General features: G+C 42.1%; 1 protein-coding gene across 2 annotated transcripts in view; it reads left to right on the forward strand.

Annotated features, from left to right (window-relative positions):
• KDM3B (lysine demethylase 3B) overlaps nt 1-17822 on the forward strand; it is an 85428-nt gene that overhangs the window by 11884 nt on the left and 55722 nt on the right. For both annotated transcript variants that reach the window (XM_039472120.2, XM_039472121.2), the window contains exons 2-4: nt 11548-11715; nt 13946-14059; nt 16152-16257. In XM_039472120.2, coding sequence (XP_039328054.1) covers nt 11548-11715; nt 13946-14059; nt 16152-16257 — 388 coding nt within the window. The remainder of the gene's footprint in view (nt 1-11547; nt 11716-13945; nt 14060-16151; nt 16258-17822) is intronic.

Below are 17822 nucleotides of genomic sequence, written 5' to 3' on the forward strand. Positions count from 1 at the left end.
TAAAAATTCTTCATTTTATAGGTGATTTTAATTTTCTTCGTGCTTTTCTGTATTTTCCACAGGTAACTGATGTATTACTTGCATAACCCAAAAGAAAACAATAAATGCTCTGCAAGGAATTTGAATGTAATTTTGTGAATGTAAAGTTTTTTGGCTAAGTAATTTAACTCTTCCCTTTGTTGGCTATTAAAGTTGTTTCAGATTTTAGGCTTTATCTATAATGCCATGGTGAGCATTTTTGTGAATAAAACCTTTTTAGTGTTTAGGGGTTTTTGTTTGTTTGTTTTTTTGAGATGGAGTCTTGCTCTTGTTGCCCCAGCTGAAGAGCAATGGCACAATCTCAGCTCACTGCCGCCTCAGCCTCCCAAGTGGCTGGGATTACAGGCTCGTGCCACCATGCCCTGCTAACTTTTGTATTTCTAATAGAGACGGGTTTTGCCATATTGGCCAGGCTGCTCTTGAACTCATGACCTTGTGATCCACCTGCCCTGGCCTCACGAGGTGCTGGGATTATAGGCATGAGCCACGGCACCCAGCCTGTTTAGGGTTTTTTATAATTATTATTATTATTCCTTTTTTTTTTTTTTTTGAGATGGAGTTTCGCTCTTGTTGCGGAGTTTGGCTCTTATTGCCCAGGCTGGAGTACAGTGGCGAAATCTCAGGTCATCACAACCTCCATCTCCCGGGTTCAAGCAGTTCTCCTGTTTCAGCCTCCTGAGTAGCAGGGATTACAGGCATGTGCCACCTCGCCCAGCTAATTTTGTATTTTTAGTTGAAACGGGGTTTCACCGTGTTGGCCAGGCTGGTCTCCTGACCTCAGGTGATCCTCCCACCTCAGACTCAAAGAGTACTGGGATTACAGGCGTGGGCTATAGCACCTGGCCCTTTAGGGTTATTTACAAGGATTATGATCTAGAGTGGTATGATAGATACTGAGTATGTACATGTTTAAGATTCTTGATATGTATCAGTTTTTATTTATTTATTTATTTATTTATTTATTTATTTATTTATTTATTCATTGAGACGGAGTTCGCTCTTGTTACCCAGGCTGGAGTGCAGTGGCGCGATCTCAGCTCACAGCAACCTCCGCCTCCTGGGTGCAGGCAATTCTCCTGCCTCAGCCTCCTGAGTAGCTGGGATTACAGGCACGTGCCACCATGCCCAGCTAATATTTTTTGTATTTTTAGTAGAGACGGGGTTTCACCATATTGACCAGGATGGTCTCGATCTCTTGACCTTGTGATCCACCCGCCTCAGTCTCCCAAAGTGCTGGGATTACAGGCTTGAGCCACCTCGCCCGGCTGATATGTATCAGTTTTTAAAAAGTCATCCCAATTTTTACTCTAACCTGAGTTTGGTAAAGAAATAAGCATTTATCTGGAGCCCATATTCTGCTATGCATTTTAAGTCTTTATTTCCTGTAATCCTACAGGCAATCCTTAGAGGTCTTTATTGTTCTTATTTATAGGCAAAGGAAGTGAGGCTCAAAGAGGCTAAAGTAACTTGCTCCAAGCTACACAGTTAAGAAATGGGAGAGGTGGGGTGCAAATTCGCATCTTTGTGTGATTCCCCAGCCCCTGAAAGCACTACAAGTGCTTGAGTTTTTATTCAGATTATTTCTGTTGTTCCCATGTACTTCACATTTAATTTATTTAGATGTTAGAAAGTGGAAAAATTTGGAGATATTGGTAGAAAGCTATCTCTTGAGAAACTGTAAAGAGAAAATTATTTTTTATTTGAAAACAGAGGTATTCTACTCATGCATCTTCCCCCACCTTTACAAAATATCCTACAGTTGTAAAAATTGTTTTAACAGAGTTCACATTTTGTTTGGAGTATAGGTAGGAAAATTGGAAATTTTAGGAACCTTGGAAAGTTATCTTTGATTTCCTTTACGATCTCACAATCATCACCATATCCTGTTTTTATCTCTAATTTCTCAAATAGTACTTTTCATTTATACAGAATTCTTATTGGCTTAGGTCTTTTAACTGGGTTGTTCATGCTTTGTAATTGGTCTCCCTGCTTCCAGTTTTTTCCCTTCATAATTTATCTTCCAACCTGACCCCAAAGGTAATTATTTCCTTTTATTTTTTTTATTTTTATTCTTTTTTGAGACAGAGTTTCGCTCTTGTTACCCAGGCTGGAGTGCAATGGCGCGATCTCGGCTCACCGCAACCTCCGCCTCCTGGGTTCAGGCAATTCTCCTGCCTCAGCCTCCTGAGTAGCTGGGATTACAGGCACGCGCCACCATGCCCAGCTAATTTTTTTTGTATTTTTAGTAGAGACGGGGTTTCATTATGTTGACCGGGATGGTCTCGATCTCTTGACCTCGTGATCCACCCGCCTCGGCCTCCCAAAGTGCTGGGATTACAGGTTTGAGCCACCGCGCCCAGCCAATTATTTCCTTTTAAAAATATATATAAAGAGGCCAGGCGCGGTGGCTCAAGCCTGTAATCCCAGCACTTTGGGAGGCTGAGGTGGGCGGATCACGTGGTCGAGAGATCGAGACCATCCCGGTCAACATAGTGAAACCCCGTCTCTACTAAAAATACAAAAAAAATTAGCTGGGCATGGTGGCGCATGCCTGTAATCCCAGCTACTCAGGAGGCTGAGGCAGGAGAATTGCCTGAACCCAGGAGGCGGAGGTTGCGGTGAGCCGAGATCGCGCCATTGCACTCCAGCCTGGGTAACAAGAGCGAAACTCCATCTCAAAAAAAAAAATAAATAAAAATAAAAATAAAAATATATATATAAATACTTTTTTTTTAGGCCAGGCACAGTGGCTTATGCTTTTAATCCCAGCACTTTGGGAGGCCAAGGCAGGCGGATCACTTGAGTTCAAGAGTTTGAGACCAGCATGGCCAACATGGTGAAACCTTGTCTTTTAAAAATACAAAAATTAGCCGGACATGGTGGTGTGTGCCTGTAATCCCAGCTACTTGGGAAGCTGAGGCACAGAATTGCTTGAACCTTGGAGGTGGAGATTGTGGTGAGCCGAGATCAGGCCACTGCACTCCAGCCTGGGCAACTGAGTGATACTCTGTCTCAAATAAATAAATTCTTAAAAAAAAAAAAAAAAAAAAAAATCTACTGAAGAGGCTAAAAGACTGTTCACTCTCTCATCCCAGCCTTCTCACTCACAATCCCCTCTCTGCAAATAACCTGCAACTTGCTTTTTTCCCCTCAGTGATCTTTCCACATTAGGTTATTAGATAGTCTCATTTTTAAAATTCCTTTTATTCCATAGCATAAGTTGTATTTTAGTTCTTTACCTGAGTATAAAATGCTTTATAATTTCTGTTTTGAGTTCCTATTTAAACTTTATAATTTCTGTTTTGATTTCCTATTTAGGGTGTATTGAGAACTAACCCCCATTGTCTTTCTTTTTCCTTTCCTTCTTTTTTTTTGAGACAAGGTCTCACTGTTGTCCAGGCTAGAGTGCAGTGGCGTGATCATAGTTCACTGTAGCTCTGACTTTCTGGGCTCAAGCAGTCCTCCTGCCTCAGAATCCCAAGTAGCTGAGACTTATAGGTGTACACCCACTATGCCCAGCTAATTTTTTAGTTTTGTAAAGACAAGGTATCACTACGTTACCCACAATGGTCTTGAACTCCTAGGCTCAAGTGATCCTCTCACCTCAGCCTCCCAAAGTGTTGGGATTACAGGCATCAGCCGTGCCTGAACCCCATTGTTTTTCTGAAACATTTTACCAGGTCTCCCCACCACCTTTAAAACTGTCAGTGCCTCCTTCAAGGCCTAAAAAGGCAACATAAACTCAGATAGGTCTTGGGAGGAACCAGACTTGTGAGAAACAGCTGGGTGACAGATCAAAACGTATAGTGGGGAGAGTGCATATGCTGCCTAAACAGATTCAAATGCACATTACAAACAAACAAACACTCCTGACCAAACAACATCTTTGTTAATAGGTTTCAATTTTTCGACCAGGCAGAGCTTTTCTGTTGTTGTTGAGATGGAGTCTCACTCTGTCACTCAGGCTGTGCAGTGGGTTGATCTCAACTCACTGCAACCTGTGCCACCACATCTGATAATTTTTGTATTTTTAGTAGAGATGGGGTTTCACCATGTTGGCTAGGCTGGCCTTGAACTCCTGACTTCATGATCCGCCTGCCTTGGCCTCCCAAAGTGCTGCTCTTCACAGCTTACTTATTGGCCTCTTCCTGCTACTCCCAGAACACTTGGTCTTTCACTTTTCTCTGCCTTTGTACCTGCTGGAAAGCCTTTCCTTCTCTTTTCTGCCAGAAGGATGCAGCTTGTCCTTTAAGACCCAGGTTGTATACTACTACCTCTTCCGTGAAACTCTTCTGGTTTCCCAAGGCATATGGTTTGTCTAACCTAACACAGCCTATTCAAATTTTTATTATTGCCCTGATTACTTTGTACTGTAATAATTTCTGTACCTTTCTGTTGGGCTCAGGGTGTGAGTCCCTACTATCAAGTTGCTAACTTATTTACTTTGATATTCTTGGCCCTGGCAAGTGCTTCATGTAAGGTCTGACTGCGCCTTGGACTGCATGGCAACCCCCATGAACCACACGGTGACCCCCTTGAGCTGCACATACACCTCGGGAGGGCCTTCCAGAATTAGAAAACCTGAAGTAGCTGGAAGGAAGAACAATCAACCCCTGTGCCGCCTAACTAACCTGAGACATTATTGTTTCTTATTCCAGCCTCAGTTGACAAGGCCATTGGACTTTGTAACTGACCTTGGCCCAACCTCCTAACTCCACACCCTATGACCCCCTCCCAGCTTGCAAAAACCACCAACTTTAAAACTTCCATAACTTTCCACTGTTCATCCCAAACATATAAAACCCAACTCCTATCCCACCCCACTTCGCTGACGCCCTTTTCGGCCTCAGCCTCTTTGTACCCAGGTGAATAATCAGCCACATTGCTTGCACAAAGACTGTTTGGAGGTCTCTTTATTCAGGGTGCCAGTTTTAACACTTACAAGAGGCATCCTGTTTTTGTTGAGAGAGTGAATAAATGAATAATGTTATTAATTATAGTAAGAATGGCCTTGAGGACAATCATCATCCAAGCTGATGATTACATGACAAACATGAAGCCCCATATCACTTAGATTACTCCCATCTGATTTTGTCAAACTTATGGTAATTTATTTGATTTTTTTTTTTTTTTTTTTTTTTTTTGAGACAGTTTGAAAAAAACTCTTGTTGCCCAGGCTGGAATACAATAGCATGACTTTGGCTCACAGCAACCTCTGCCTCCTGGGTTCAAGCGATTCTTCTGCCTCCTGAGTAACAGGGATTACTTGAATGCGCCACCATTCCCAGCTAATTTTTTGTATTTTTAGTAGGAACAGGGTTTCTCCATGTTGGTTAGGCTGGTCTTGAACTCCTGACCTCGTGATCCGCCTGCCTCAGCCTCCCAAAGTGCTGTGATTACAGGCGTGAGCCACCACACTCGGCTTTATTTGATTTTTTTTTTTTTTTTTTTTTTTTTTTTGAGACGGAATTTCGCTTTTGTTACCCAGGCTGGAGTGCAGTGGCATGATCTTGGCTCACCGCAACGTCTGCCTCCTGAGTTCCGGCAATTCTCCTGCCTCAGCCTCCTGAGTAGCTGGGATTACAGGCACGCGCCACCATGCCCAGCTAATTTTTTGTATTTTTAATAGAGACAGGGTTTCACCATGTTGACTAGGATGGTCTCGATCTCTTTTTTTTTTTTTTTTGAGACGGAGTTTCGCTCTTGTTACCCAGGCTGGAGTGCAATGGCGCCATCTCGGCTCAACCACAACCTCCACCTCCTGGGTTCAGGCAATTCTCCTGCCTCAGCCTCCTGAGTAGCTTGGATTACAGGCATATGCCACCATGCCCAGCTACTTTTTTATATTTTTAGTAGAGATGGGGTTTCACCATGTTGACCAGGATGGTCTCGATCTCTTGACCTCGTGATCCACCCGCCTCGGCCTCCCAAAGTGCTGGGATTACAGGTGTGAGCCACCGTACCCAGCGTTACTTGATTTTTAAAGAATTTTTTTAGGCTGGCCTTAGTGGCTCATGCCTGTAATTGAAGCACTTTGGGAGGCCAAGGCAGGCAGATCACAAGATCAGGAGATTGAGACCATCCTGGCCAACATGGTGAAACCCTGCCTCTACTAACTTAAAAAAAAAATTAGCTGGGGGTGGTGGTACACACCTATAGTCCCACCTACTTAGGAGGCTGAGGCAGGAGAATCACTTGAACCGAGGAGGCAGAGGTTGCAGTGAGCTGGCAGATTAGATCTATACATCTTGGCACCTAGCAAGTTACTTTGGAGTCTCAACCTCTGGTTTTCTGAGGATACCTGGTAGAGTACTGTGTCACTTAGAATCAGATACAACCTGTGCATTGAATGTTCTAGGCTGCTTTTCATGGTTTGCAAGGTCTTGTCTGTCCTCCAGCCATTGTATCCTCCTGACATCCGTACATATTTGTAATGGCAGCACTTTTCTCTGGTTCAAAATCAAAGTCATTTTTTAATTCTCCCGTACTCCTACATCCAGCCAGTCAGCAAGCTTTGTGATAGGGATAGGGCTCTTGTATCCTCACATTACTACCCCCAACTCTGGGTCATGTAAGAACACGCCCTACTGCCCTACTGTATACACACACACAAAACCTTTTAGTGATAGTTGCATACAGACACCCACACTTTCTTTTGGCAGCTAGACGAAGCCCTAATCTTTTATCCAAGTGTTCAAGGTCTTCCACATGTACTCTTAGCCTTTTTTGCCTAATTTACCACTGCTTCCTCCCCAAGTGTGTTAAGTAGTTCCTGGCCATCGTAGAACTTAACTGGGGCTTTTGTTGTCCTCACCCTCTGTCAGTTCCTCTGCACATCTGAACTGATCTTATGCCTCTGAATACCCACCGTACTTTATTTTACCCTATTTCTATTTATCCTGTGACATATTACTGCCCCAATAGTGCTTTACAATGGACCAAAGTGCTTTCGAATCTGTTTATTTTTCACAACCAGCCTGTGAGGTAAGAAAGGTGTATCATATCACAAAAGAGAAAACTAAGGTTTGAGGAGAGAAAAGTAAGTTGTCCAGGTTTTTTTTTTTTTTTTTTTTTTTGAGATGGAGTTTCACTCTTGTTACCCAGGCTGGAGTGCAATGGTGCGATCTCCGCTCACCACAACCTCCGCCTCCTGGGTTCAAGCAATTCTCCTGCCTCAGCCTCTCGAGTAGCTGGGACTACAGGCGCACGCCACCATGCCCAGCTAATTTTTGTATTTTTAGTAGAGATGGGGTTTCACCTTGTTGACCAGGATGGTCTCGATCTCTTGACCTCGTGATCTACCTGCCTCAGCCTCCCAAAGTGCTGGAATGACAGGCTTGAGCCCCTGTGCCCGGAGGTTGTTTTTTTTTTGGTTTTTTTTTTTAGATGGATTTTCGTTCTTGTTGCGAAGCAGGGAGTGCAATGGTGCAATATCGGCTCACTGCAGCCTCTGCCTCTTGGGTTCAAGCAATTCTCCTGCCTTAGCCTCTCGAGTATCTGGGATTACAGGCATGTGCTACCACCATGCCCAGCTAATTTTTTTTTTTTTTTCTTTTTCTTTGCTTTGGTCTTAGGACTCTTTAGTAGCCCTCAGCTAATTTTGTATTTTTAGTAGAGATGGGGTTTTTCCATGTTGGTAAGGTTGTTCTTGAACTCCTGACCTCAGGCGATCTGCCTGCCTCGGTCTCCCAAAGTTCTGGGATTATGGGCATGAGCCACCACCCCCAGCCAAAGTTTTGTAAGAGAGTAGAACTGAGACACTAATTCAGGCTTCCTGGAACATGAGCTCCAAGCTTTGTACATTATGCTGCCTTTCTTGATGCCTGAGTCTGCACTTAAATACAAGTTTGAATACATCTCTCTCTCTTTCCAGTTGCAAGTTACTTGAAGGCAGGGACTGTCTTATTTCCCTACAAAATGTATGTATCTATGAATGAGCCTATTTATGTATTAAATATGGTGCAGTTCAGTGTTCTGTCCTGCTTTTTTCTTTCTTTCTTTCTTTTTTTTTTTGAGACGGGGTTTTGTTCTTGTTACCCAGGCTGGAGTGCAATGGCGCCATCTCGGCTCACCGCAACCTCCGCCTCCTGGGTTCAGGCAATTCTCCTGCCTCAGCCTCCTGAGTAGCTGGGATTACAGGCACCATGCCCAGATAATTTTTTGTATTTTTAGTAGAGATGGGGTTTCACCATGTTGACCGGGATGGTCTCAATCTCTTGACCTCGTGATCCACCCGCCTCAGCCTCCCAAAGTGCTGGGATTACAGGCTTGAGCCACCACGCCCGGCCGTGCTTTTTTCTTTCTAAAAATCATTCTTCTCCTTTCTGAGCCTTGCATCCTCATCTTGTTTGTTTGTTTGTTTTGAGACAGAGTCTTGGTCTGTTGCCCAGAATGGAATGCAGTGGCGCAATATTGGCTCGTTGCAACTTCTGCCTTCTGGGTTCAAGCAATTCTCCTGCCCCAGCCTCCCGAGTAGCTGGGACTACTGGTGCCCACCACCACGTCCAGCTAACTTTTGTATTTTTAGTAGAGACAGAGTTTCACCATGTTGGCCAGGTTGGTCTTGCACATTTGACCTTGTGATCCGTCCACCTCGGCCTCTCAAAGTGCTGGGATTATAGGCCTGAGCCACCACACCTGGCCTCATCTACATCTTTTTATTAAGTGGAAGTGAAGCTTACTTGGAGTATTATAGATAATAAAGCTAGACCTTAATAATGAATTTAACTTCTGTGATAACTTTTCAGCAGTGCACTTCAGTTCACAAGTATTTGTTGCCTGTGAAGAGATTAAGCTAAAATGGTAGGCTACTGAGCTATGGTTCTATACTTTTCAAGTATAAATTTCCTCAATTTTCATATTATAATTCTTATGTTTGTTACATGAGAACATATATACCAATAAAAGCTATTGTGAATTCAGTAAGATTTTTCTTAAAATTTTTTTCACTCTGGTAAAATACACATAACAATTTTAATGAATGTGATTTTTTTTTTTTTTTTTGGAGACAGAGCCTTGCTTCAGACTGGAGTGCAGTGGCATGATCTCGGCTCACTGCAACCTCTGTCTCCCAGGTTCAAGCAATTCTGCCTCAGCTTCCTGAGTAGCTGGGACTACAGGCACAAGCCACCAAACCTGGGTAATTTTTGTATTTTTAATAGAGATGGGGTTTCACCATGTTGACCAGGCTGGTCTTGAACTCCTCACCTCAGGTGATCCACAGTGCCTGGCCTCAATTTGATTTTTATTAATTACATATGTCACACAGGCCAGGTGCAGTGCCTCATGCTTGTAATCCCAGCACTTTGGGAGGCCAAGGCGGGTGGATCAATTGAAGCCAGGAATTCGAGACCAGCCTGGCCAACATGGCGAAATTCCATCTCTACAAAAAATGCAAAAATTAGCTGCGTGTGGTGGTGCACATCTATAGTCCCAACCACTTGGGAGGCTGTGGCAGGAGAATCGCTTGAACCCAGAAGGCGGAGGTTGTAGTGATCCAAGATCGTGCCAGCGTGTTTCCTAAAAGCCAACAGAAATCCTTTGTCGATTGAGGGGACATAAATAAATACTCTGGCCATTTTGTGACCAGCTATATATTAGGCACTGGGCATATCTGTTATAAATAGTGATAATCTATATGCATATGTAGCTTTTTTATTTTTTATTTTTAGATGGAGTCTCACTCTGTCACCCAGGTTGGAGTGCAGTGATGCCATCTCGGCTTACTGCAATCTCTGCCTCCTGAGTTCAAGCAATTCTCTGCCTCAGCCTCCCGAGGAGCTTGGATTACAGGCAGCTGCCACCATGCTTGGCTAATTTTTGTACTTTTAGTAGAGACAGGGTTTTACCATCTTGGCCAGACTGGTCTTGAACTCCTGACCCCGTGATCTACCCGCTTCGTTCTCCCAAAGTGTGAGCCCCCACACCTGGCCGCATATGTAGCTTATGGTGCTCTGTTGACTCATGTTCAGAAGTCAGAATTTATATAGAAAGTCAAAGTTGGGGCCAGGAAGGGTAGCTCACACCTGTAATCCCAGCACTTTGTGAGGCCAAGGCGGGAAGATCGCTTGAGTCCAGGAGTTTGAGACCAGCTTGAGCAACATAGTGAGACCCTGTCTCTACAAATAATCAAAAATTAGATTAGGGGGATGAGGTGGTGTGTACCTGTAGTCTCAGCTACCCAGGAGGCTGAAGCAAGAGAATTGCTTGAGCCTAGTAAGTCAACACTGTACTGAACCATGATTGTGTCGCAGCACTCAGCTTGGGCAACAAAGTGAGATCCTGTTTTAAAGAAAAAAAAAAAAAATCAAATCTAACCATAATATTTATTAGAAAAATGTAGCTTCATTTTGATGTAATCTGCTTTCAGAACTATATAAATACAGTATCTACTTAAGTATATCCCAAGTAGTGGAATATCTGTTCAGGGAAGAAACAAAGCATTGTTGTGACTACAGCTAGTCTTGGCCAGCAGATGTGAGCTTACTGCTGACAGTTGAATTTAAGAATCCAAATGCAGAGCTGGGTGTGGTGGCTCACACCTGTAATCCCAACATTTTGGGAGGCCCAGATGGAAGGATCACGTGAGCCTAGGAGTTCAAGACTGGCCTGGTTAACATAGCAAGACCCTATCTCTACCAAAATAATTAATTTTAATGTAATTTTAAATTTATAAAAGGATGGGCATGGTGGCTCATGCCTATAATGCTAGCACTTTGTGACGCCGAGGTGGGCAGAACCCTTGTTCAGGAGTTCAATGTCAGCCTGGGCAACATGGGGTAACTGTGTCTCTACAAAAAATACAAAAATTAGCTGGACGTGGTGGCACATGCTAGTAGTCCCAGCTACTTGGGAGGCTGAGGCAAGAGGATCATTTGAGCCTGGCATACGGAGGTTGCAGTGAGCTATCACGCCATTTCACTCAAGCTTGTTGACAGAGTGAGACCCTGTCTCAATCAGTCAGTCAGTAGAATCCACACACAGGAGTAGGAGAGCAATGTTTTTCAGCGTTTGTCTTTTTGAATTTTTGCCATATACATACATCATCTATTCAAAAAATAAACATTCGTAGTCATTTCAATAGAAGTACTAAAAATTTCTTCCTATTGGATTATCAGCTCTTTGAGACCAAAAAGTGTACCAGATTCTTCTCTGTATTCCTGAACCTAGCATAGTACCTTATATATGGTAAGCCCTCAGCTAGTATGTATAGATATGAATTAGAAACTAAGAGTTGCAAATTTCAGTAGAGACATGACTAAAAATTACTGAATGACTGTGGATTGTTCATACCTCCTTAACTCTATCCCTCCTTTTCAGAATGGGGCTGAGACCAGCTTCCTGGCTCTGAAGATCAGTTTTTATTGATATCCATTAGAAGAACTTAAACACAATTTAGAATTATTCCTAGTCAGTTGTTCAGAACAATGGGGTTTATGTGCATGTATAAGTATTTTGTGAGATTTTTCCAAGTGTGACTTCCAAACTGCTTTTTATCTCTTTTTGCAGATCTTTGTAGAATTTGATGGCTGTAACTGGAAGCAACACTCCTGGGTAAAAGTTCATGCTGAAGAAGTTATTGTGCTTCTGCTGGAAGGATCTCTTGTATGGGCACCCCGTGAGGACCCAGTCCTTCTCCAGGGCACTCGAGTCTCCATTGGACAATGGCCGGCCCTGGTGAGTGGCTTTCACTGGGTGGGAACATACCTGAGCTTTACTCCTGTAATATAACTATGTGTTAGGGACAGAGTGTGTGTAAGAGTATAAGAGCTACACAGTTTGTCCTTAACTAATTTATTTATTCTGAAGTTACTAATGCAAAAATTAGGAGCAGTCTTTACTCCTTTGTCCTCCAAAATGTTTTATATTAGATGACATTTGATATGAAAGAATTTTTTTTGGCTGGACACGGTGGCTCATGCCTTGTAATCCTAGCACTTTGGGAGGCTAAGGTGGGAAGATCATTTAAGCTCAGGAGTTTGAGACCAGCCTGGGCAACATGGCAAAACCCCATCTCTACAAAAAATACAAAAATTAGCCAGGTCTGGTGGCACATGTCTGTGGTCCCAGCTACTTGTGGGGCTGAGGTGGAAGGATGGCTTGAACCCAGGAGATCAAGTCTATGGTGAGCCATGATTGTGCCACTGCATCCAGCCTGGGTAGCATAGTGAGACCCCTGTCAGAAAAACAACGAAAAGAAATTTTTCACCTTTAATCTTAAAGCAAGCTTTTGAAATATTATTTGTAACCTTTAAAGTTTTTTTTCAATTATGGAGTAAAACAAAATAGCATTATAAAATTTATTTTGTTTTATTATTTTATATTTTTGAGACAGGTTCTGGCTCTGTCACCCAGGCTGGAATGCAGTGGTGCAGTCATAGCTCACTGCAACCTCTGACCCCCAGACAAGACATCCTCGGCCAGGCACGGTGGCTCATGCCTGTAATCCCAGCACTTTGGGAGGCCAAGGCGGGCGAATCACAAGGTCAAGAGATCGAGACCATCCTGGCCAACATGGTGAAACCCCCGTCTCTACTAAAAAATACAAAAATTAGCTGGGCATGGTGGCCTTTGCCCGTAGTCCCAGTACTTGGGAGGCTGAGGCAGGAGAATTGCTTGAACCCGGGAAGTGGAGGCTGCTGTGAGCCGAGATTGCGCCACTGTACTCTAGGCAGGCTCTTGGCAACAGAGCAACACTCTGTCTCCCAAAAAAAAAAAAAAGAAAAAAAGACATCCTCACACCTCAGCCTTCCGAGTAACTGGGACTACAGGCCCACAGCACTGCCCGCAGTCTTAATTTTTGTATTTTTTTGTAGAGATGGTTGCTCACCATGTTGCCTAGGTTGGTCTTAAACTCCTGGACGCAAGCAGTCCGCCTGCCTCAGCCTCCTAAAGTGCTAGGATTATAGGCATGAGCCACTGTGCCCAGCTGTGTGTTATAAAATTTAATTGTGAGAGTATCCATTTGTTTCGTCTGTCCTGTTAGCAAAGTATAGGCATAAATGGTAACTTCTAAAAAATCCTAATTATCATGTGGCTAACCAAATTAATAAATAATATTCAAAACAAATATTTTTTATCTATTGGTAGTATATATCATCACTTACTAAACTTTGCTTTTTGTTTTTTGTTGTTGTTTTTTTGAGACGGAGTCTCGTCCTGTTGCCCAGGCTGGAGTACAGTGGCACGATCTCGGCTCACTGCAATCTCCGCCTCCTTGGTTGAAGCGATTCTCATGCCACATCCTCCCGAGTAGCTGGAATTATAAGGACGCGCCACCATGCCCTGCTAATTTTTGTGTGTTTAGTAGAGACAGGGTTTCACCATGTTGGCCAGGCTGTTCTTGAACTCCTGGCCTCAGGTGAACCTCTGCACCCAGCCCTTTCATTTGTTTTTAAGGCCAAAACTTTTAGGAGAAGCTCTTTTGTAAGTGGATATGAGGTCTCTGCTTGACTTTTTATAGGCTATTTATTTATGAAATGGTAATATGAATTAACCATGCATATTTATACTGTTAATTATTTTATAAATTTCACAAAGATTTCAAGAGTTCTAGAGATGATAGCAGTATATCTGTTTATTCTGGGAATTTATTATAATTTAGCTTCCTTGAAGCCTGACAAGATTAGCCAGATCCCTAGGCCCAATTAGGAGAATTTCTGATTCCTTGTGTCCTTTTTAGCCAAGAAGAATATAGAGCTGACTTTCTGCATTAGTTAGCTTCCCATGACTATTTGAGGGGCAGATGCTAGGTTGGGAATGTTTCCAAGGACTTATGCTTTAGCTTATCTATATTTACTGGGATGAAAGATACAATAATTCTTTCTCTGAAGTTAGAGATTTGTTTGAATTGCTATTTTTTTTAATTCCCAAGTTCTAATCAATTTCTTTTTATTGTACTTCACAGACTTTTACTCCTCTAGTAGATAAACTGGGTTTGGGTTCTGTAGTTCCAGTGGAATATCTTCTCGATCGAGAGCTTCGGTTCCTGTCAGATGCCAGTGGGTTGCATCTGTTTCAGGTATTTAACACTTGCTCTAGTCTTGAGCCTATTATTTCTCTCATTGCTAATTTCTTTGTTGATATGAATATAGGTGTTTCTCCTTTTCTTTTACTGGGTGGGAACATATTAGCATTTCTTTTATTACTTCCTCCCATAAATACGCTGTGCCTTTTTTATTTTTTATTTTATTTGTTTGAGACCGAGTTTTGTTCTTGTTGCCCAGGCTGGAGTGCAATGCCGGGACCTTGGCTCACTGAAACCTCCGCCTCCTGGATTCAAGCAGTTCTCCTGCCTCAGCCTCCCAAGTAGCTGGGATTACAGGCATGTGCCACCACACCCAGATAATTTTTGTATTTTTAGTAGAGACAGGGTTTCACCATGTTGGTCAGGGTAGTATCGAATGCCTGACTTCAGGTGATCCACTCACCTCGGCCTCCCAAAGTGCTGGGATTACAGGCGTGAGCCACCATTCCTGGCCTTTTTCCTCTACCTCCTGGTTTCAAGTGATTCTTGTGCTTCAGTCTCCTAACTAGCTGGGATCAAGGGTGCATGTCACCACACCTGGGTAATTTTTGTAGTCTTAGTAGAGACAGGGTTTCGCCATGTTGCGCAGGCTGTTCTCAAACTGCTGGCCTCAAGTGACCTGCCTGCCTTGCTTTCCCAAAGTGCTGGGATTATAGGCATAAGCCACAATATCCAACCTCTGTGCATTTTAAGGGATTTTTTTTGCTCCCTTGAAAAGTACTTTTGATGGCTGAGGCTTCTTCTTCTATACAGCCCTACCCCACCGTAAAACCAGCCAAGACTTTAGACCACAATTTTTAGTCCCTTCAGAAGAGGTGGCCTCTCTGAGGTGGCTGTTTCTGTAACTTGAGTCCAAAGGGCCCTATACATTATTGACATCCAGGAGTTTGGACTGGTTCCAAGCAGCATGAAGTATTGTAGTTACAAGAAAAGGGACAAGTTAAAGTTAAGTTCAAGTTGAAACAAACCAGCATCTGAGTTACAGTTTTAGAATTTAGGAAAATATATTTATTTCTCACTGTAAGAGTTACTGTCTGCAGGAAAAAATGAGACACCTAAGTGTTTTACTTTCTTATTGAGACAGACAAGAGCAGTTATTTCCTAAACTGTGTTCTGTGAGATATTAATGATGATTTCTTTTTTTTTTTTTTTTTTTTTTTGAGACGGAGTTTCGCTCTTGTTACCCAGGCTGGAGTGCAATGGCATGATCTCAGCTCACTACAACCTCCACTTCCTGGGTTCAAGCAATTCTCCTACCTCAGCCTCCCGAGTAGCTAGGACTACAGGCATGCGCCACCATGCCCAGCTAATTTTTGTATTTTTAGTAGAGACGGGGTTTCACCATGTTGACCAGGATGGTCTCGATCTCTTGACCTCGTGATCCACCCGTCTCGGCCTCCCAAAGTGCTGGGATTATAGGCGTGAGCCACCGCACCCAGCTAATGATGATTTCTTTTTTGATATGTCTTCCCCCACACATTAGGCCTCATTTCCTCTCAGTAACCTTGCTTTATTCATATTGATAATCCTAGTGCTTTATGAGATAGCACTTATTTCAGTATTTATCCAACTTAAATGTTGGGTAAATACTGAAATAAGCAAAAAGATTTACAAGGAATAAAATGTTTTGTGGTCAAGTAAGTATGAGAAACACTGGCCTAAATAAGTTTCTTTCCTATATGACTTCTCAGAGCCTTTAATATGCTATTGTATATAGAAAGATATGTAATATTTCCTAATCCTAATTGATCCTGGCTTCCTTAATTTTTGCAGGAATCTCATGACACTAGAGTTCTTCTCTTTTTTTGTTGTTCAAGAGACAGGTCTCGCTCTGTCACCCAGGCAGGAATGCGGTGGTGCAGGCATAGCTCACTGCAGCCTCGAACTCCTGGGCTCAAGCAATCCTCCTGCCTTGGCCTCCCAAAGTACTGAGATTACAGGCATGACTACCGCACCTAGCCTGAAACTAAAATTCTACAGATATTGTTTGGCAAATGTTGATACTCCTTAGGGTATGATTTTTCTCAGCTGATTAGATGTTTGCTATTCATTTTAACATTCGATTGTTTTCTTTTATCTTTACCAGATGGGAACAGATAGCCAAAACCAGATTCTTTTGGAACATACTGCACTGAGAGAAACAGTTAATGCTTTGATCAGTGACCAAAAGCTACAAGAGATATTCAGCCGAGGTAAGAACAGATAGTCTTCTGTCCCTGAACTCTGATTCAGGTGAATGATCTCTGTTGAGTGGGTTACCATACAACCTTAAACATTGGTACTTATTTTCTTTTTGTGGGTAGAGTCAGATGCCACATGAAGGATTTAAATAATAATAATAATAAAAATAAATAAAGAATATCTCCAGTTAGCTGGATCTGTAGAATAGAAATCTCATTCTCTTTCCATCGCTTGTCTTATGGAGGTATCTGTAACTCAGATGAGACTGTGTTACTCTGTCTAAGGTCCATTCATCCCCTTAAAGATGCTCTTAGAGCAAAAACAGGATCTCATTCAGACCATGTTTCCTCTTCATTCTGCATTTCATGATACACAGTTTTATTGTGAGTTGAGTTTTAGTTTTTTAATTTCTTTCTTTTTTTTTTTTTTTTTTTTTTTTTTTTTTTTTTAGAGACAGGGTTTCACCATGTTGGCCAGGTTGGTCTTCAACTGCTGACCTCAGGTGATCTACCCGCCTCAGCCTCTCAAAGTGCTGGGATTACAAGCGCTAGCCACCGCGCCGGCCATTTTTTTTATTTCTTAAGTATTACTGTGTACTAGACAATGTTAAGGCATTGGGGATATAGCAGTGAATTAGAAAATCTTTGTTTTTGTTGAACTTACGGTCTGCAAGTTTCTCAAGCTCTAAAGACTTAACACCAACAAATCACAACTTAGAGTGCAGAATATAAAATAATGTGTCCACAGACTCATTGACATTAAAAGCATGTTATTTTTAAGAATAAAAAGAATTATTAACTTTCAAGTTTAGATGCAAGTTTTGCCCAAGAGTCTACACAAAATGTATTGGCTTCATTTATGTTACACATTTCACTCCCCTTCCTTTCTTGATTCCATAATAATCATTATTTTCAGGGAAATAGTTTCCTTGATTCTCTTTTGTCCAAATAAATCTAAACAGGTAAATATAGAAAAACTGACCTATTGGGGAAGGAAGGTGTCAGGATAAAATGATGTTAAATAACCAAGGAAAGATATGGTGGAAGAAAGAGTATGAGGAAAATTGGTAGCAGAAAAGAAAATTGAGTGGACAGGAGAGGTAGGGAAATATATATATGTGTGTATATATATAAAATGTATAAAAAAGTTACAGAAGCTTAATTATAGCTCTGAGAGAGAATAATCTAAAATTGGTAATGATTTAGCTATATAGTCTCAAATGTACAAGGATATGTGGGAGAGAGAAACTGTCCTTGGAGGACAGCTTAAATTGCAGGGTAACATTACCTGCTGATAAAGTAATATATTTGAAACTCTATGTTCCTAGGAAGACAGGTGCTATATTTGTTCAGACTATTATTAGTGCAGAAGGCTGGAAACCTCATAAATTGAACTCTCTACCCACTGTTATTGAAAGTCAGATACCAGAATGTAAGTGGGCATATATAACATAACATAATGTAACATAATAGCACATTCAACTTAGTGGCCTCCCACTTTTTTCATGTACAAGTCAGGTATCTACATTTTCATACTGCTGTAGTCTTTTATTTGAAAGTTTCCTTTCCCTTCATTT

The sequence above is a fragment of the Saimiri boliviensis genome, chromosome 1 (assembly GCF_048565385.1).
Source record: "Saimiri boliviensis isolate mSaiBol1 chromosome 1, mSaiBol1.pri, whole genome shotgun sequence".
NCBI classification, from domain to species: Eukaryota; Metazoa; Chordata; class Mammalia; order Primates; family Cebidae; genus Saimiri; species Saimiri boliviensis.